Source organism: Parus major, chromosome 11, assembly GCF_001522545.3.
Source record: "Parus major isolate Abel chromosome 11, Parus_major1.1, whole genome shotgun sequence".
NCBI classification, from domain to species: Eukaryota; Metazoa; Chordata; class Aves; order Passeriformes; family Paridae; genus Parus; species Parus major.
Window position 1 is genome coordinate 17860491 of NC_031780.1, and position 22771 is coordinate 17883261.

At 38.1% G+C, this 22771-nt stretch overlaps 1 protein-coding gene across 1 annotated transcript in view; it reads right to left on the minus strand.

Moving 5' to 3' along the window:
* Positions 1-22771, minus strand: part of PEPD (peptidase D) — a gene marked incomplete at its 5' end in the record, with an annotated part of 129754 nt that overhangs the window by 91729 nt on the left and 15254 nt on the right. The window contains 6 exons of the mRNA XM_015639564.2: positions 2198-2244; positions 3637-3712; positions 10032-10076; positions 17021-17082; positions 18721-18768; positions 20801-20864. Coding sequence (XP_015495050.2) covers positions 2198-2244; positions 3637-3712; positions 10032-10076; positions 17021-17082; positions 18721-18768; positions 20801-20864 — 342 coding nt within the window. The remainder of the gene's footprint in view (positions 1-2197; positions 2245-3636; positions 3713-10031; positions 10077-17020; positions 17083-18720; positions 18769-20800; positions 20865-22771) is intronic.

Below are 22771 nucleotides of genomic sequence, written 5' to 3' on the forward strand. Positions count from 1 at the left end.
GTGTTTATATATACACACAAAACATCTTTGTCTATAGAGGCACACTTAAACAACTTTGCTGAAATCACAGATTATACTCACACACTTCTCAAGCTAAAGGGATTTTTTTACCATTTTACCATACTTTTAACAGTATATTCGCTACAGAGCAGTTTCATAATTAAAAGCCATTAATTAAAGAAGATTAATTAAATATGAGATAAGCACAAATACTAAACAAACTGCTTCAGAGAAAGCCCAGAATCTGACCTACCAAAATGACTATATGCAATTATACATGCTGTGAATTACTGTTTGTAGATAATTGCCTTGGCTGTCTCCTTAAAGTCAACCAACCACGCATTAAAGTTAAATAATATCAAACCAGAAAAGAAGTCAGGGCTGATTGGAGTTGCAGTTAAATGCACTTATTTTTTATATATCTCAGCATTAACACATTACTGGTTCAAAATCACTTACCAGTGTTTAACCAAATGGACAAAGAAAGGCAACACTTTGGTCTTAGATCCAGTAACAGAAAATTTTAATTGCTTTTGGGATCTCTGCCATTATTCTTCCTAGCAGACAGAAGAATAGCAGACAGCATTTAAATTTTTAGGGCCCTTTTCCCCTAAAGGAAAGAGTGCAGGGATGAATTCCACCAGTAAAAGAAACTGAAATTCTAATTATAGTCTCCAAGGCAGACACAGTAGAGCAGTCTGCCAAGACCTCTTTCATTAGCTAAATACCTGCAAACTCTTTCAAGAGGTGTAATCCATCAAGATGTATGGAAGAATAGAAGGCAATTTTAAGTAGGTGTACTAGCTGCTTAATTTATTTCTTTATTTTCAATTGAAAGACACAAATAATCTTTTCAAAAGGTTGATGTGTATGGAAGGAGCTAGCCAGGGAAGAATGAAAGTCCTGGAGAAAAAAGGTAATATACCTTGTAGACTTACAGAAGAATGTTTATATAGATAGTTGTTGTATGACATTTAAATCAAACTGCCAGGATCATGACATTTAAAAGCACCTGAGAAAAAATTTTGCTCTAGGGAAATTTTTGATTGCTAATGACTTTCAGAGCCAAAATTTGACTATCAGCATGTACAGCATGGTCAGTGAGTAAAATTAACACAAAGAAAGTTCATAAATAAAGTTAAGGACAGAATGCAAATAATATATTCTTTTTTCCCTGTCACCTGCTGGTATATGTAAATGCAATTTGAGGCACTGAAAAATTATAGGCATGAGCCTATAGTATCTGCAGAAATTTAAACTGCTTAAATGTAACATTAGTTTCTCCACATTACATATGTTCTAAGGTCTTTTGAGCTACCTTGAAATTCTAATGACAAATATTGTGGTCTCTTTATAGTCCCTTCCCTGGGTGCTGCTCTAGCCTACTTAGAAGCCTTTGAAAAACTACTGCCAAGAAAGAACAGTAAATGACATATGACTGCTATTTTCTATTTCTTCATTATGCAAATACTTTGAAAATTGAAAATACCATGTACAAGCTAAAAATAAATGGACTTGATGATCAAAACCGTGTTTTATATGATAAATGCTGATGCTTTCATGTAAATGTTGATTCAAGAGAGGAGGCAATGTTTTCCTTAGATCTAGACACATCATCAGTGTCTCAGGACCAGCCAAACCCCTCTTGGATGTACAGCAGGTTCTCCTCAACACAACAGATGTCTGCTGCTTTCTTATTGACTTCTCAGCAGCTGTAGAACACTCACCACACGTGTGAGCTGAGATCCTTGTGCAGGCTAAGCACAGGTACTGCTGCCTTGGAATTGCAGGCAAAATACAATTGAACACAGCCTTTTCCTAAGACTCTTAAACACCCACTCATGCAGCCTTCTAAGCATAACCAGACTAAAGGCAATGTTTAACCATAAACACCATTTTATTGGATGGCTTCAAACAATGAAAACAGCTACTTCATCAAGCTTCTGTAAATTACTGTAACTCCAGGAAGAGAGATATGCTACGCTTAACCAAAAAATAATCACCCCATATCAAATACATGTTTGAAACAGATGAAGTACCACCTCAAAACAACAAAATAATGCTTACAATGGCCTTAAAACAGCAATGAACTCTCAGTCTCAACTGAATCCATGCTACTGCATTGTCTCAGCTATTGTTTTTCCCCCTAGTACAGAGATATTATTTTTTTTATTATAATTAGTGTAAGAACTCTTACCTCTCCATCTCGTATTCTTTCATTCCTACTTTTACGGCCTTCATTACCTGTAAGATACATATTAGCATGGGACCATCACAGTGGGAGGGAATCTCATATTTATAAATTTACAACTTGTGACTATCTCCAGAGAAACCTATATTACAAAAATATCATCTGTACTTCATTTAAATTTACATCAGTAGATGCATTTTAAAACTACACTGGAATCAAACACTTTAATCTTTAAAAATGCCTGCAGTCTCCAGCAATAAAGCAAGTTTAATTGCCAAACTACCATATCCTAATGAAGTGCAGCTCATCAAAATGCCAGTGTTCAGTTGTGAAAGCTGTGGTGAACATGGCAGCAAGACCTTTTGTTCTACTTAGGCAAAACAAAGCTATGAACTGGATTATCCTACAATGGGAGAGTCTCTCATATACTTTGAAATCTGAATCAACAGAAAACCACTAGAGTTACTGCTGGTTTACAAGTCTTAAATCTGATCCTTGTTCTCAGATTTGCTAAGAAAGTTTTACTCCCTTGTCTGTTTCCGTATTGCAGAAGTTCTAGGCAGCTGCTCTACAGAAAACAGTACTCTCAGATGTGATAAGATTATTCAAGGATGATGAAAAACCAAGGAGCACAAATGCAAAATGACTATCCTTTGAATTTTCAATTTTACAACATTCATTTTAAAACATTCTTACTTCATAGTTCGGATATCTGAGGAGCAGGAGCCAAGACAACATCTGAGCCAGTGACCTCATCAGCTACTTTTACCTAAGCTCCCTCTGCTCATCACCACTCTCAGAGCCCAGGGGCAGATCTGCATCACTCTGTGGAGTACAGGACTGACACCCAAATTGATTTTGTCATCACCACCAGGAGAGGAGTGCAGCTCCCCTGGTGTAGTGCCAGGTCCAACCTGAGCAGCCCTGCTGAGAGCCTGGAGCTGTCATTGTCACACTGGCAGCCACAGAACAGCAGGGCTCAGCACTGCCCCAGGGACAAACCCAGCTCTGAGGAGCACCCTGAGGAATCCCTTCCCTGTCCTACACTGCGCATGGAAAGACTTCCCCAGCCCACCAGGACCTGGGCACAGTTACCTGCTAGTTCAACTTTTCAGAGCTGCACATGGGCCTGACTAACCATGATCTTCTCTTTCTCCATTGTTACATAGGTATTTGTGCACACAGAACAGACAGACTGCAAGCAGGTCACCTTCTGCTGAGGTGAGCTACCCACACTTCATTTCTCACACATCACAAACGCACCAGTGAGTTCAAGGACAATGCAAGGTATATTACTGGGCTGTAATAGGAGGGATATTATCCTCTTATTTCTATCCAGCCTTTCCATTATTTTATTACTAAGCAATTCTGGGTTGCTGGGGACATTTTCTGAGTACCACTGCTACACTAAGAGCAAAAATTATTAACGGTAAAGGATCCATTACCTCTTTATGAGCTTCACTGGAGATTTTATTGGTGTAGCGCAGAACTTCCAACTCCATGTCTGTCTTAATGACACGACTTAAAGAGAAGAACAACAGATAGCATGTTAGACTGCAACTTCACAGCTAAAGAATGCAAAATGAAAAAAGCCCTGAAAATAATATGCATTGCCTATAATAAGATTAGATCAAGTACACCTCAAGAGCAAACACCTATTACAGTATTCATGACAGCAAAGTATTGTTGGCATTGATTCAGCATTAGCAAAACAATCTCACAAAGGGAAGTCACAAGAATTTCAAACATCATCCTGCCCTATTTAATACTTACAAACAAGTGGTTCAACCAACATTTTTTCAGCTCATTCTACAATACATTAGAAACAAAACCAATGCAATTCTGCATTTACCATAACTCTAACAATAATTCAAATGGAACATTTCTACAAGCATGCTTGATTTCATTTCAAACCCAATTTAAAACTATTTTGCATATTTAAATTCCCAGAGTTCCAGAATTTCTGTTCAGCACAATCCCAGCTCCCACCTATTTGCAAAAGGTGGGCAGGGGGTGGTGTGAAAAAATGCTATTTTTGTTTGGTATTAAAAAACCCAAACCATAAAATTCAGAAACCATAGCAGCAGTAATTAAAGCCATGGTGTCCATTCTTTCACATGCTTCCAAAGGAAGATAAAAAACATAAAACCCCAAACAAACCAATGCCCTAAAAACCCCATCCTACTCTTTGTGCCTAATGAGATATTGAATTCACGTATGTTTATGTGCCTTGATACTCTCCTCTGAACTCATGTCAAAAATGCACTGTTTAACTCTTCTCTGCATGTATTTCTATCATGTATTTCAAATAAAAGCAGCTATTGAGTGTGACATGCTCAGTAAAGCAGACACAGTTCCATAACCTCTATTAAACACCACATACTCCTTCCACTGTTACACAAACTGAATTCCTAGTATTTTTCATGCCCATCTCAAAGGCAGCTGTGAAGTACACACTTACTGTTTACAAAGTACAGAACTACATCTATTGAATTGCATGAAAATATTTCAATCACATTTTCAAGCTGCACTCCAGGGTTTGCAGCAGTTACAAAGAACCATAACTGTTATACTTTGAAACTGCCACCAAGACCCCTCTTTTTATTGTTACATGCTCCTCCTCACACTGCTGTAGAAAACTATTTACTGTATTTCTGCTCTGTAGTTTGTTTTATTGAGTCCAGAAACAGGTTTCTCAGCCATCAGTGCCTCTGATGTGAGATTACAGCATTTCCCACAGACGGTGCTTTACTACAGCACAGCCACTCCCTTCCAAACACAACTCTTATGGCAAGAGTAAAGGTATCTTTGTAAAATCCTCATCTTGATCAAAATGCTTCTACAAACAGAAACACTGCAGAGGGGAGTGGATTGGCTTTTTAAGTCAAATGGAATATGACACAAAATAATCACTATGCAATTGAGAATGAGAAGTACAAGGTTTTAAAATGCACACCCAGGTGAAGAAATTACACTGGGATGGTAAAATCTGCTGACCATGAGTGAGGAAATAAACTTCCACTCCTGTCTTTCAGCCAAGACATAAAAAAGAGTGGCTCAAATATATTCCAGTTAGAATGAAGCAGCAAAAGCTTATAGATTTTTAATTTTTTTTTAAAAAAATCCTATTCCTTGGAAGACTGCATGTGCTAGCAGGATAATTTAATACTTATTTGATGTGCCTTTATATTCCTTTCAGTATACAGTACATATCCATGATCTGCAATTGCCCAAAAAATAGGTTGTTCCATAATTCAGCTGTCTAATCTCTTTGTTGGAATCTGCTAGTAATAAAAGTCAGTAACTGCTCCACAGCAAGTGCAGAGAGTGTTAGAAACCATTTCCCTTGACTTTTCCTTGATTTGGGCCAAAGACTTCAGGATCAAGGTATTTGTATTAGATCACAACTTCTCAGGTATCTGTTCAAATATAGAAATTCATGCTCAGCCTCAGACTATTTATGCAATGCAACCCCTTCATGTACACAAGGTCAAGCACTGAAATACTTTACAGAAAATATTTAGTCATTCTGAGACCAAAAAAACCCCCAACCACCAGAAGGAAAAGAAGGAGGATTTACAGTTGTACAGTGAACAGAATCAGCTTCACCCTACACCAGACACTGGGCTCCTGTGCTAGGGTGGTATGGTTGGTGGAGCTCCCACATCATGTCTGGGTAGTAGAAAAGCCTGTATTTCACCACCTTTTCACCCTTCTGACACTGCAAAAAGCAGCATCCCCCCAAGGCAGGGTTACAGCAGTGCTTGGCACTTCAGGGCAATCATGCCACAGTTCTCATGATGTTTTCCCCCACTTCCAAAATAAGGACAGGAAGAAAACCCCACCTTTTTTCATGAATGTGAACTTCAACATTCTATTAAAAACAGCTCTTGGATCAGTTACAGCCTCTGCACAACTGCATTAATATTATAATGGAACAAATAATGAGCCAGGCTCTGGCTAATGCAATTGCCACAATGTCCAGGTTCCACATGTAAAGCACTCCTCAGATTAGCAGGGGGGTCACTCAGTGCAATCCAGTTGAAATACAGGCACAAGTCTCTGACTGTCAGGACTGACCTAAAACTTTCATATTTCCCCCCCTCATTTTACCAGTGTAAAAACATTTCTTCTTCCTCATTCTCCTTTTACACTCATTTTCTGCTTTTATTTTCACTTAGCCATAAGAGCAGCTGGTCTTTTCACACATGTCAGTCATCCAACAGGACAGAGAAACTTTTAATATAAACAAGCAGCATTTCAACCCTGAAAGTGCATTTGGGCATTTTAAATGTCTGAATACCAAATTACATGCATGACCTAATCAAGTGCTCAAGAGCATATAGAATTTGAGGCTGTTATGAGGCTGAAACTCACATAACTGTATTTTCCTACAGCAGTGCTCTCCTCAAAGATACATAAATTGGTTCTCTATGTGCATTCTGCAGCTCTGATAATGCTGCCAGAAGTATTTGTTTCCAGTTATCAGATCAGTGTTTTATCAGCTGGCTTGTTTTGCTGCTTTTTAGTGCATGTGTGCATCCTTAATGTCTCCTTTCTGTGATATACATGAAAAACACCTGGGAATGTCCACTCCTCCTTTTCCTTCTGGAAATATTAGATTTACAGACCACCTAATAGGTAAGGATTATGTCTGTGTGGGCAGACTTCACAGGCCTGCCTTATTTTTACCCTTTCTCACCTTTGCTGTTACCTTTCCACATTTTATTTACAGAAATTTCTCTACCACAGTTTATACATTTATGTTCTTCTGCAATACATAAAAACTTGCAGACTGAATTAGCATCAAAGCCAGCAAACAGAGCAATGCACATATGAAAAGGAGAGCCATCACAGTACAATTCTGAAAGACAGGTGCATGAACACCAAAGACAGGAGTTCAAAAAAATGTTAAGAGGTTTACAGCATAGATAGAAAAACCTCTGAAAACACAAAAAGTGACTGCACAGTTTTAAGATGTTAACATACAGATCAGTTTTCATAAAGAAATAATTATAGCATTCCATCAAAATACTGCAAAATACAGACCATATGAAATCTTTCACATTAAACTATCAAACCCCATTTGCATTGAGATTACAGGAAAATAGAGTATATATATATATATGCAGCACAAAGAGAAACACTTACTAAACATTTTAAATTTTAAATTTTAAAACACTAAATGTTTACTCCTAGCAACAACATGATTATGATAGACACTGGCAAATTACAGGAACAAAAGGCCATTTGACTAAGTGTTGGAGTCAAAAAAACTCCTGATTACTGAGGAGATAATTTGGACAAGTTTGAATTCTTTCTTCTGTTAGATGACATTTTCTTTGCAAAACACTGGAATCAATACTTAGCATATCCTTTCATTATGAAATTTGGAGTGGAAGCCTTTAAATTTAAAATAAAAGTTTTAAAATTTGTTTGGAAATACACCCACTCAATAAAATGAAAAAAAAAATAAAATTAGAACACCATCTGCAAACTGCTGAAATCCAGTGTAAGGTTGAATTCTTCTGTTTTATCTTTAAGTTCCATACCAAGTCAGAAAATTATGAGATCTTGAAAACGTAAGCAAGAGAGGCAACAGATCCTTAACCACAAACATTTTGCCTTTTGACAGTATAGAACCATTTTTTCTGCATTTTATTAGAAGCTTGTATAATACTAGAGCTGCTTTTTGTAGCTCCCAGTTCTCCCTGGCTGCTGCAGGAAGCTCAGCCATTTCATCTCTAGCTGGCAGTTTGACAGCATGGCATAGAGCAAAGTTTTTCTGACAAGTACCATGTAAAACACAGTAGTTCAGAGCTTGCCAAATCTGAAATGAAATGCATCCCTGCAAAGGAGATGATTCAAAGGGTGCAATTTCCTACCCCAGAATATAACCCAAAAGAATTCATCTTCCTAAACGAAAAATTTTCTTAACTCTAGAAATATTGCTTTCCAAACAAACTTTCTTGGCTGGTAACTTGACATTCCAAGCAGATTTCTACTTTAGTAAGCTTTAATATACATGACCTGTCATTCACGTGTTAACTTCACCAGACACTTAAGTCCTAACAGCCACCTTTAACACACTTCTGACTTAAAATGAAAGCCACCAAACTCAGTAAAACCTTTTAAAAATTATTGAATACAAATTTCTGACCTCTTTTTATTTAGAATTCCCTTTCCTTGAAGCCAGGTGTAGGGAAGGTGCATACCAAGCATGCCTCACCTGTGAGGCTGCAGGAAGAACTAAATCAGAATTCCAAGCTGCCACTCACAATTAATTCACTGAAGAGATGATTTTTTCCACCCTGGCTCCAAGTGCTGCCCTTCTACTGCCTCAGTGCTCCAGCTCTCTCAGTACAACCTCCAGGGCATGGACCTTATGTTTGCCCATACCTGAGCTTCATAAAGGAGAGTTAATCTCCCTTTAATTGAAACCCCAGAGGAGAAAAGCTTATGACACCTTGGTAAGGTGGATGGAAACAACCTGAAAGCTACCCTGGGAAAAAGTCTGTAGCCCTAGTCCAAAGCCTTCTGCAGGTGAAATTGCCACCTCTGTCCCTGCTGTCCTGCTGTGTCTTCACAGCAAAGCTGGGAAGTCAGACAGGGCCCTCTCCAGTCCTCTTCCTCACCCCTCTTAAATTCAGACAGCAAGCCTACAGCATAACTTCCCTGTTTAGGAAAAGGAACGACATAAATTCTAGAAGGACAGAATAGGCAAGATCTAAAAATCAGCAGCCCCTCTTACACTCATCAGGAGCAGGAGCAATGAGTCCACTACCACAGCTCCAGCCCCAACCACAGCTCAGGGATGGAACAACCTCTACACAAATCCTCCCCACTTCCCTTTTGCAGCTTTGTGTCCTGCCAAGCAATGAAAAATATCTGCCACAACAGATCTGTGACCTTTTAATAATTCTAAATGTTCTGAAATCACTGATGTTCAAAAAACATCTCCACGGTTTTCAAGCTGGCAATTAGCTGTAGATGGAGACAGCAGAAGATGGTTCTCAGCATACATGCTGAAAATAAACATTAAAAAGCATAATATGTAGGAGCATGCAATACAATACAACAATGGTAGTCACTGTGCACCTGTGTTTTGTATTTTAAGCTTATCTGTCTTAACTAAGGATTTGCTTCCTCATTTCTAGATGAATACACAAAAAAAAAAGCTTAGATTAAAAACCTAATTCATTAACAAAAATCCACTATGTTCTTTCTTCAGTAATTTCCTAAATGGAAAACTAGAGAGCCTTAGTTATGGAGCAATCCTGTGGACAAAGTCAGCAATGTTGGCCAAAAGAGGAAAACTGGTAAAATGCAGTTAGTCACACATCTAGTTTGTTTGTTTCAGATAGGCTACAGCAGAATTCCCCAAGAATTACAAAGTACAGGTATATGAATAATAATTCAACAAAATTAAGGCTATTCAAATAAATCCTGGAGAAGAAATAACACCTAATTAAATACTACCTGTTTAGACAAGAGTTTTGATCTACATTTGATTTCTGTTGCTAGAACATAAATTATCTTCAGTTCTTTTCCCACTCACACAATTCATATTTACACAAATGTGACTTAAACCCTAACATATCCTAGAGAAATGTGTATCCAGACACAATGCTTAAGAAATGTTACACAAATTCTTTGGTTTTCAATGCTGTTACCTAGCCCTATTGCTACATTTGTACATTATTTCCAGTCCATAACATGAAATCAACTTAAAACTCCTGTGGTAAAGCAGGAGGCTTCTGCTGAGGGAATCTCTCTGAAGCAATGGCACAGTATAAGCATGTTCAACACTGCTCAAAGAGAAAGACTTTATGTTACTCACCATTCTGCAATTTCAGGATGAAGAATTTTGTTGTTGACATTAAATCTAAAAAAAGCCAAAGACACTAATATTAAAAAGCAGCCAGACACAATAGCAGAGATTACATACTCCTTCTTTTTAACCATGTCTTCCCCAAGGAAGTGAAAACAAGTATTGTATGGGAATTCAATAGAGAACCCAGAGAGAAGAATGCATTTAATTTTGAAATATGTGAGACTAAACCAGATACATAATTTTGAGAATGTGAAGAAGCCAGTGTAACAGTATGTTTGAGACATGCTTCTTTTAACAATGATTAAATGTTAGATTATCAGTTCACTGCTGTGAGTGTGAGATGAACCAGACTGACCTACAGATGTTCCTTCCAAATTATTGTGATTTTTACTTTGTTCCTCCAACACCCTTCAGTGAAATTAAACCCAGTGAATTGCAGATTTCTTCCTTTGTTTCCTGCCTTTCCACTTCTGTTTGCACAGAAGGTGGCCATGTGATAAACAAGCTAGCCTAGAGGATGGTGAAAAGAAAAATGACCTCTCCATCTCTTTTCTAATCTACACAAGAAGCAAAACAGAAGCTTCCAACTTGCCTTGGCCTCTGACACTTCACTGTTTTTCTTGGAATGATTTTGAAGCTCTCTAAACAATAACACTACAGTGGCCAATAAATTAAGGAGCTGAGTAATTAGGTGGAACAGAAATGGATTTTCAAGCATTGTTACAGGGATTTTTTTGTTTACAATTTAAATGTCTAAGGAGTGTTCTGCATCAAAGATATTTTTGGTCTTCTAAGGACTGCTGGCTCTCCAGTTAGGGTATTTAAGAGAATTAAAATGCTACCACCTCTCAACAGCTCTTCAAAAGAATGTTATGAGGCAACTTCATTGTCCTGCATTTTTGAAGGAAAAAATTAAATCTATTCCAGGTTAATAACCATTCTTTATACCTCAGAAGGGACCAATGAAAGCACAAATCCAATTTTAAAAAAAGTTACTTAGCTTTTAATTGTGTTAGGGTCTCCCTGTGTCCTGAGAAAGCAGGAGAAAAACCCCTATGTTTCTCTTTTTCAAAAACAGATGCTCATAAACTTATAAAACCCTAATAAGGAGAAGTGCTAGTAGCTCTGTGTTTCTACACCAAGACACAAACTAAAAACTTATTACAACATCAACAGGGACAAGCTGTATGGTATTCAATATTTGGGTATTAATGAGAAATCACTGTAAAAACAACTCAAGGCAAAAAGTCACCCACCAGTCACAGAAAAACGCAGTTATGTAATAAAATTGGTCACTTGGAAACAAGAAAGTATCCAAAGGGTGTATTTTCAATTTAATCATCACCATCTCAAAAATTATCACTGATGAACACCATTGCAGAAATAATTCTACAATAGTAGAAGGAAAGAAATACTAAAGTAGTAAGAAGTAAAAGATAGTAAAATAGTATAGAGATAATAAAATAAATAAAATAAAATTTATATGGAAGAAGATATATGAATCACATAGTAAAATTAATCTATGAATATTCTAAGAGCCCAAAAGCCTGAGCTCCCTGTGTGGCTGGAGAACACAGCACGTGACATCAGCACAGAAAACCAAGACACAGAATTATCCTGCAGCTGTAACAACAGACACAAAACCTCTCAATAATGTCATCAGTATGTCAGACAGAAAACTGATCAGTGAAGGCAAATGTAAGGAGACAGTGCAGCACTGGAGTGTCCAACACCAGCTCTATGCAAATAGGAGTAAACTATGTGGTTACTGGGAAGTAACAAAAGAAAATAAAGCACAGGGAAGGGCAGTTACAGAAGGCAGCTGACTTTGACTCTGAAAATCCACATTTCAAAAAACTGAATTGATCACTAACTGCAAGCACAAATGGATGAAATCAAAAGATAAATGAGCCAAACATGAACCTCATAAAAGAACACTGTGCCACTTGCTTCCCTCCCTCCTCCAAGTGGAAGTACAAAAGGCAAAGATCATGGGTTGAGACAAGAATAATTTTCTAGAAACAGCAATGAGATAAGAAAATGAACAGGAACAGGAACAGCAACAAATTAAGAATAAAAGGTATAAATCAAAGAAAATATTTACATGGAAAAACCCTTGACAATAAAAACATGGAATGGGACCACTCCTCCCCAAATATTTCTCTGCAGGAAGGAACATCCTTCTTCTCCAAAGCAAAAGAGTCCCTTCCCCAGCCCCCAGCAGTGACATGAGCTGGTACAGAACAACACCTGGCCTGGCCATGCCCCTCCCAGACACTGCAGAAAACTAACCCCAGCCTGGCCAGAACCAGGTCATCTACCAAACAACACAGCTAAACAAACCAACCACATCCTCAAAGCTACTGCTTCAACTCATTAGGAAGAGCTTTTCACCACCAACAGTATGAGTAAACAAATGGTGTTTAACTCACATAATTTGTGCACAAACCTGCACATAAAATCCCCCGACCATGGCTTCCCAGCAAGGTTTTAATCTCAGGAGACAGTAAACAATTTACTCTTCAACAAAATAACAAAACATGTTCTACCCTAATGTTAGGAGGATTAGGTGGTGCAATCTAATTCTGTATTTCTCTGCAATTTGCAAATTGACAATACTTAGATGATGAGATACATGGTCTTGAGGAAGAAAACAAATTGGCATTTGCTACAGTTGCAATCTGTAACATATTAATGCTCTCATTTAATCAATGCACAACTAAGAAATACAACACTTTGAGGCATGTCCAAATTGATTTCATACTCAGTTGTCCTTTCACATGCAAGAAAAATTCATTAGTTAAAACAACCCCAGAAATCTGCACCTCCTAAATAAAAGCACTGTATAATGATACCTCTTTTTGTCAGTTTAATGAATACATTGTGTGTGTCTGTATGATAAAAATCTAAAACATTTTCATACACAATGTTAAATTTTTCTCTCTTCTTCAACATGGATAGTCTATGCAATATAGAAAGAGGAATTCACTGCAAAACTTTGAACATTAGGTACATTGCCTAAACTGTCCATCATTTACTTCACTTGACTCTGAAGATGAAAAAAATCCTGCCAACACTGTGAGAAAAGATTTATTCAACAGTGTTTTAAAGTATATGGCACATTACTGTTCAACCCTACAGATTCAAAATCCATTTTCTGTATAGTGAATCACATCCTTTCAAAGCATTTTTACAAGGGGTACATAACTGACATGATTAGATTAAAGAAAATCCTGAACATTTTCCAGTCTGAAGAATGGATCCATGAATTGGGAAAAAAACCTGCAAACACAGAACTGGCCTCTATTAGCAAATAGAAATATCAGTTTCTAGGAAAGAAAGCACCAGAACTACTTTAGAAATCTGCCTTCTATCTGGCTTTCTGGGGCAAGTGAGCAATCCAGTTGTGCAGGACCCCAAAGAGCTGCAAACAGAGCTGACCTGAGGGGAGTTACCAGAAGCAGCAGCAGGAAATGGTCCAGGTCTCCTGTCTCATGTCCTGTCCCAGGCTGGTCCCTCACTGACCCTCGGTGCCACCCCTGGCAGAGCAGGGAACCTTCTCTGTACCACTGGTCTCTGTTCCCACAGCCTGCAGCAACAGACCAGCTCTTCTGAAGGACACCACCCCTTACATAAACTCATGGAAACCACAGAATGATCCACCACTATAGACTCGAAAATCAGGACAGGATCAAGCTTAGCTATCGCTAGCATGACAAAAATAACTTCAGGGTCATCTTCAGGGCACAGAAATAACCCAAGACCACAGCAGTCATTTTGTCTCAAATGACTATGTATGACAGTAGAAAAATTAACCAAATAGCTTAGGTAATAATGTTCCAGAAGAAGTTCAAAAGGTTCAAAAAGCAAGGCAGTGAAGCAACATCACTAGGGCAAGAAAAAGACAGCTTCTGACAGAAGCAGATGAACAGCCTGCAAAGAGAGCAAAAAGATTCAACTTTTCCAGGAAATTAGGTATTCTTTTCATTATTATCCATCAGTAAATGATGCCCCCATGCCCCCAAACCCCACCAGGCCAGGTCAACCTAGGAGAAAAAAGATATATGAGAGTAAGAGAAACACAAAATGGTCCTAGCAAGAAAACAGATCTTGGCCAGGAAGCCAGAAAACAAAACAAACAGGAGAACAGGCATAAAAGAGAGCATCATGGGCAGGGCAGAGCCTGGCTGAGCTGAGAACACAGGCAGGCAGGAGGAAGCACAGTTTGAAGGAACACATTGCTGTGGGTACAATCCTCTTGGAAACAATTAGTACATCTGAAATGTATCTTTCTATAAAGGAAACATTTGCCACAGGAGAGGTGGAGAAGCAGGAAAACAGGAATGTTGAAATTGATTAGGGTCTGTATTGAAAACAAATATAAAATGGACTGGCTTATATAGACAGTTACAGAAATGTGAGGCAAGCAAAATTTAAAAGGAAGCTCACCCCCTCCTCCAGAGCACCTCCCTGCATGTGGACCAAGCATGAGCTCACAGAGCCACCACAGCCCAGGAGAAGACACCAACAGAATTAGGGAGCTCAAAGACAGGCTGCAGTGACAAGTGGTGTGAAGGCATGGTCTCTGTCAGGAGAGGGGAGCTGACCCAGCAACAAAAATCAGTGAGCTTGGGAGGGGAAGGTACCAACCAGACCTTCAAAGGCAGCAGAATGAATGACCTGGTGCTCAGGGGTGGAGAGGGACACACACGTGCCAAGTTCAAAAGATAAATATCTGCCCACAGCTGGAAATCCCTGCTAGGCATAGAGAAGAACTCTTTGAGCACCCAGACAAAGTTTAGCACTAACAGAGAAGCCAATGCTTTAATATCATTAAGTGTTGTAGGAGATGCTCTATTAAAATCTCAAATGAAATGATAAATGGAGTGGATTCCTAGCTTAACGCTGACCAGTGAATGGGCTGCTAATTAAACTCTTTAAATGGAGTTTAGTGAAATTCAGGGTAAAAAAGGGGGTTCTGGTAGTTCAAACAGACTTTTCTATATCATTCCAATAAAGAATTGCCAGTGAAGTTAATAACTGTTTATATTTCTTGTGGAGGTGTATCATAAAACTGGAGATACTGCTCCACAAAGATTTTGTAGTCCACCTCCAAAATGTATGTGGAGAGTGTAAGATGGACAAAGCCACAGAACTCACACTGGTTGTAACAGCAGAAAGGACACCAAACACTCATTAGAAGTGACTTCCCTGTATTGTGGAATGCTTTATATTTAACTCAGTGGGTAGCAAAAGATGTCTAAACGTTGGAGTCAGAGACACAGAGAGTGTGCCTTCATCTCTGATACCTGGCTCTGACACACAACAAAGCACTAAATTTCATATAACACCATGGAAACAACTGTTAAAGTTAAATAGAAAAACTAAGAGTGCAAGTGTATAAATTAGAAAGTTTTTTTAAGTCACTGAGTGAGGAAATTAAACTTTAAGGTTTCAACTAGTTTAAAAAACAGAAGACAAGATAAAAAAATTAAAATGTTGTCTCCTTCTTCTTCTTCTTCTTCTTTCTTCTTCATCTTCTTCTGGAAGTTCTTGAGTAATAGTAAGTGATTAAATCAAAAATACCACAGTGCAACACACAAGTGTTGAGTCATTAAGTCACTAAAAATAAAATTTACGTGTTTATTGTTAATTAAGTGAAAATAAGTATAAAAATATAAGAACTGCATATTTCCAGGCCATTTTGTGCCATTTGAGCCAGGTGATGGTGGGTTAAACTTGAGCAGGTCTGGAGAAGACCTGCCAAGTCTTTAAATAATATATTAATAAACAAAAGAAACAAGAGCCTAACGAGCCTTGAGAATATTCTTCCTGACACAGAACTAAGATAAGTGAAACTCCCCATGAGGGAGTATCCCAAAAAAACTCAGCCCTGAAGAAACCAAAATCTCTCACATCATCTAAATGCCCAGCACCTTGTTCCCAATATCCCTGACAGAACCATTAAATTCCCATTTAGGATACGGAGGGAAGAATTAAGTAATTGTGAAATCAGATTCCAGATTTCTTGACACAAAGAAATGATCCCAGCAGGAAGCAAGCTCAGACTATACAAATGAGTGCCCAGACTTGCAGCAAATTCTGTGCCTTACAATCTTCACTGCAGAATTAACATGCTGTTAATAGAGGAGGATGGAAAAAATATAGTGGGGTGACTGGGAGTCAACAATCATAGAAAAAAGCCTCAACATCTCAGCACATCTGTTTATTTTAACAGGCTTTTTCATGAGGAAGGTCTGCTTCTTTTTTGCCATAGTCATGAGCTAAAACCAGAAAATTATCTCCTTTAAAAGATATCATAACAAAACAGACAATTGTATATCATTAAACATTGAGGCCATCATCCTCACATCCCAGAGCAGGCTGTGATGTATTTCTGTTTACTGCCCTTTCAAAATACTGCATGCAGGAAGACATTTTTACCTCACTAGTAGCCAAACTTCACAAAAGGACAGCATTAAGGACACTAAAAGCTCACCTGTAGACAGAGAAATGATAATTCCTTTTTTTTTGTGACTTCTGATTTTATTTTACACCTCAAATGTAACATTTTTTCAGAAGACTGTGCATTACCAGAATGCCTAATATCTAGACTAATAATGTACAAGGAACTCAGTAAGAGAAAGAGGCCACTCTTAAAGATTAATTTTCCTTCAATCTGAAAATCAAATATTCCAATCTCAGAAGTGGAAATGGATGTATGAGGATGGGTTTATTTGGTTTTAAATAACTACAGTATAAACACAGAGAAAGAGAATTAACTTAGATGCAAGAGAGATTAAAAAAAAAAAAAAAAGACTGTATTTCAAGTCATTTGAAACATGTATCAAAATTTCTCTGGAAATAAAATGTTTGGCATCTGATCTGCCATTCAACATCCTTTCATTAAGAAAGAATAGAATTTAATTTGAAATATAAAATTAATTCAACATAACCATGTGACAATTAATGTACAAAAAAGCTGTGTCACTTACTGGCTGATCCCCTCAAATGAAGCTTCTTTGGAGACATTTCCACTATCAGTATTAACACCACGCTGGGAGAAAAAAGATTAAAAGGATTGTGATTCTGAGCCAAACACATATATTTTAAAATTTAATTCATGGGAACAACTTGATTGCAGTAAGTATTTGGGAAAACTTACAGATAAGTTTACCTGAATCACTATAAATAAAAAAACCCCAACTGTTTGTTCAAACACAGTCCAATATAAGAAATAATCAGTTCCACAGGAACAGCAGAAAACTCAGGCCAGGATGTGCTGCTTAAGGAAAAGACAAGCTTTGATTTCTAACGCTCTTATGTCTTGAGAGGGAGGTGTGAGACCTACAGTATAATTATACAGGGCAAAAGAATGAAAAATAGGCAAGGTTTCTTCTAAAGTAATTTAATATTAAAATTAATTATTATGCCCTGCCTTGGCAATGTTACTATTTAAATTTGCTTGCTGCTCCCCTACAGCTTTCCATTCAAGCAAGCAGCATAAGCAAGAGTATTTTGGCTGCTACACAGCCATGAACACTTGTGACATGTGCCTGGGGAACCCTGCAGAGCAGCAGTTCTGGAACGAGACCACAGGAGGACAGGACCAGATTTCCATTCAGCAGCAGACAGAGCAGTGCACTTCCCTTCTCTGAATACTTCTTCACAGCAGTGGGAGGAATGTGAAAGCACCACAGCACCCTCCTCTCAGCCAAAAATTATGTGAAAATTCCTGATTACAACAGGATGCTCCCAGAGTGATAACTATTCAACAACTCCATGTGAAGAAATGCACAGTAAGAAGCACAAGATAGGTCAAACATTCCAGTTCTCTCATTTCTCTTAATGAACATGAAATTAAACCATTGGGGGCATCTTTTAAGTGTTTATGTGTGTATACAAATATAAGTGAAAGAGAGACTGAAAACTATTTAGGGTCTCTGTCCTGAATGGATAAAGAATTCAGATCTGAGGCCATGTAACTTCCTATGGAGGGATTTTTTTGTTAAGATTTCTGTCTGGTCTCTATCATGGGAAAACAAGAAATCCAGGAGCTGCCACTGCATTTGTTGTAAGGCAAAGCTCTGAGTCAGCAAATAATTTTTATAAAGACCGGAGACAATAAACCAGATAGTAAGAGTTTACAAAACACCTGTAAAGCAGGGGAGCAGCTGGGAGAGAGGTGATGGGGAAAGAGAAACTTGCAGTCTTCACCTCCACCCATTCATGCCTCTTCCAAGAAACAAGCAAGCACCGTTCCAAATACTTAGCAAGCATTTAATATTGTCTCACTCCTCCCAGAAGCTGTTCTTACTAAACCACTCTATGCAGAAAATGTATTCCCTGAATCCTTGTGGGATTCCCACAGAAAGGCCCAAACATGCTCATGACATGACCAGAGCAGCACAAAAGGAAAAAGGAGTCAGTGTGGGTGGGTTGGAAGCCACCATGGTCGATAGGCTTGTCATGTTTTCCCAGAAAACCAATACAGCTTTAGGCAGACAGAATGCAGGCTGGATGAGGCCAGAAATGTTGAAATCATGGAGGGGCCAGAAGACCAGATTGTTATACACAGGTGACCTCAAACTTGGTGTAAGATGGGGGTAAAAACTAGAGAGTGCCAGTGCTAAGAAATGCTCCATAAACTGGTATCCTTATTGAAGGGATTTAGTACTTTCAGAATATGACTTACCAAAGTGAGAAGTACAGCAGGTTTCTTCGAAGCCAATACACTGGATATCTAAAAAGAGGTTTCAGATTACTGTTATTTGTCTTTTTTTCTTCCACAGAACCACATTGATACCAATTTCATCAATATTCACTGTATATACAGTAAACAACTTGCAAAGACAAAAATGTTCATCTGATACCTTTCAGATATTGTAGTATTACCTGAGATATGCAGCACGAGACAGTAGAATACAAAATATTGACAGAAACACAGTGATGAAGTTCACTGTGTCCTTTAAAGACATAAATACCAACTATAACTCATGTCTATTGTCATCATTAGGAAGACACAACATAGGAGCCAAAAAAGTTGTAATGTCACAGAAATGAGGAACACCAGGGTGCTGTATCCTGCACACATAACATCTGCATTAATACTATTATGTTACAATGTGCTAAATGCTTAGCAAAGAATATTTACTGTTATTCTCTCTGGGTCACTTCCACTGACTAATCCTTTTATTATCTCCTTCAGTCTCTTTCAAACATTCACAAACTGAGAACAAAATCACTGGGTTTGTAGAGTGCTGGGCTTTCAGAGCAGCTGCAGCAGTTGAGTGGTGAATTAATATATCATGAGGCAATGAACACATGACACAGCCTCATGAAGCAATATTCTATCCACTTTGAAGCACCTTAATAGCACACTACTAACATTAACAAAACACAGTATATGGCAGTGAAGTTCAAAAATATCTATTCCACCCTTTATTTTTTTCATTTCTTAATTTCATTAAATATCAGGATAACACACAGATGTTGGTCATTCATTGACATAAAGCTATTCTATAAAATATAGACAGGTGTCCTGATGGTGGAAAACCAAATCCTTGGCAAACAAGGCAAAAGTTATAGAAGGAACTGTTGAGAGTTGAACAGTTATCTTGCAAGCTTCAACAGCTTCCCACTTCAATACATGCAGTCCAGGTCAAAAGCAGCCTTCATGTCAAAATTTACTTACTGGTCCACATAAAGAGCTCTTTTTCTTATCAGTGGAGTTTTTAAGCAGTAAAAAAGCAGAGAATAGAACTGCAATAAAGACATTTGTTGATAGGAAGTGACCCAAAACGACTAAGGCGAATGTGATTTTTAAAAATGTGATTCTTAAAAATAAAACAAGTGTTTTCCATTTGCAATTTCCACCATCTGACAGATGAGCACTGGAGCACCTGAACACTACAGGACTCCAACTCACACACAGCAAAAATAAACCTCTCCATAGCTCACTCCATTCCCAATCTCTGACATAAAGATCAAGCTTTACTTTGTTGCTGAACTCATTATGAAAATGGAATGAAATCTCCTCACAGCTGATGAGAACGAAACTTTTGGTCTACAGAGTCAGAGTTAGTGTTCTTTGGGAACAGAAGAATCAGAAGAGTCTTCCTCAAGACTTTCTCCATGAAAGTCACACACAGAGCTTGGCAGGAATACCATCCTCACCTGCTGAGCCTTCCTACCAAAGAAACAACTGCTGGCCAGGTGCACAAGTGTACAAACATCTGCTCAGAAATTAAATCAGAAACCTAACTAAGCAAGGCATTTGCACTATGAAATGTGAATATATTTGCTTATTCAAGTAATAGGATGATTCCGTAGAAAATAAGAGTGAGGCAGGTAGCCTTTCCCAATGGTTTTTTGGAGGCATAAAATGAATGTAGGCTCCCAAGTCCCAGCTAGGACATGAAACCTCCTTGACGGCAATCTCCTCAAATCTCCAAGGCATTCCAAAAATTCTATTTAGCAACATGTTTCAGTTGGATAAAGCCACACACTGACAGGTCCCATCATGCACAGAACATGTTTATGAGACTGTCTTTGGATTAAGAACTGTGATCAGATCAAAAAAGCAGCCTTAAAAAAAAAAATTTTTCAAGTTCTTTGTAAGATAAAAGGACATTTTTCAGTAACAGGGAAGGGAGAGCAGATCCCACCAAGTTAGAAGACATCCAGTAAGAAGGGGACTAAAATTAACCAAAATCATTGCCACTCATTGATTTTGTATTCACAGAAAAAAATATTCAGAGACACAGACAACTCACCTCAGTCACATAGTGGGCTTCATCCACAGCATATTTGTTCTTGAAGAATTCAGGGGGATGAATCCTTTGGAAAACAATACAAATAAATATTTTGGCTTAGCTCTGCTTTTATATTTAGTAAGGCCAGAGACAAAGAAATAATGTTCTCTACTACCACAACAACAGAATCATATATGAGGAACATTTTATTAAGAATACCTTTAACTCTATTTCTCAAAATAGGAGATTACAAAGAAATCTGCCATGGCTACAAAAATCCGTGTGCTTTAATTCAGTCCATGTTTAGATAGCACGGTCTCCTCAGAATTAAAGTGGTTTTTTTCCCATTCCATGCAAGAAAATTTTGTTTTACATGACTTTTGCCATGCAAATTTGGATCTAACTTTCTAATTCACCAAATTTGGAAGGATGTGGAAATAACAAAAGACCAGCCTGCCCTGTGTTACATTCAAAGAGCAAATAAAACATTCATTTTTTATCCTGGTAACTTCTCTAGCAGACTGAGGGCTATTAAGATGTGGGTCTGCTGCCTCTATTCCTCAGGACACCAGAGATACACTACTCTAACCCAACAGAGTGGGCAACTTTACAGGTCTATGTCCAAAACTAAATCTCTTCCACTCTTTTCTCCTGATACCCAGCCAGATGTATTTTTCTAAAGGCAAGAGGAACGTGAAGGATCTGCTTGCAGTCAGTCCCTCCAGGGCTCTCCTGCTGTCTTCTGTACCAAAGGCTGTACAGTTGCTCATTCCTTCCCTGTGTGGTAGCAGCCAGTTATTCAGGAGATTTCAGACTCTGATAACACTGAAATAAATACAACCTCTGTAATCCTGAAAATGTGATCTCAAAATAATAAAATCACTCTGTTTATATCCTTATATCCTTCAACAAAAAAAAAACAAAAAACAAAAAACATTTCTTTACTTCCAGAGTAAAGAAAACAGGAGGAAAAAAGCCATGAATGACTGGAAGTGCTGGAGCTTGGAGGATCCCCTGCATTTTGCTTCCTGAGTGACAGCAGGAGAGCAAGAGGTGCCTCAACTGTGTAAACATTACACAAGAAGAGCACAAGAGCAGCCAGGGAAAGAACAAGTGAGGCTGGAGGCCAAAGAGCATTTCTAACCCCTGCAGTGAGGAGCATCACAAGTGGTGGGACACACAGCTCAGCACCTTGAGGAGCTGCTCCACACCACAGGCACTGGGAGCTGCTGGCAGTGCCAGGAGGCTGGAGCACTGCCTCATGTCCATGTTTTTAATCTTGTCTGCTCCTTTAGCATTTACATTTCTTCATGCTCCAAACAGTACTGGGCTGTGACATGAACAACATGAAATTCTCAAGCAGAAAATCACAGATTTAAAAAAAATTATTATCTGTGAAAGTGCTACTCAGAAGTAACACAAAACTATCTCATTATATGTTCCCTTTTGCAATACCCCTTGTGCAGACTCTTCCTATCAGTGATGGAGATTTCAAAGCAATTATCATTTATCTTTTATCCCTAGCTTATTTCACATACAATTTTTAAAAACCCACTATTATCATCTTTATCTTTAAATACTTTCTATATTATAGTTCCCTTACCTCCAACTTTTGCATACTCTGTTTCTCCTACAGGCATCTCCTGATTTTTCCTTCATTCCTCACACAATGAAATATTTTAATAATCCAGAAACATGATGAATAGATTTAGCACCTTCCAGTGTTGCTCTCTTTTACAGTTTTAACCAATTTATCTGGTATCAGAAGAATCTCAAATGTCGAACCAGCTAATGTATGGCCAATGGTAATTTATGGTAACATATGCTCTTTAGAGCAATACATCCAAAGCACCTTTTTATAATTAGCTGCATTGTTTAAATCAAAGAACTCTTTAATGTAAAGTAAATATTTCACAAAAAATATCCCCACAAGTGTGCTGGATTTTATTGACTTCATTTAATTTAGTTAAAGTAAGAATAGGTCTCATTTTC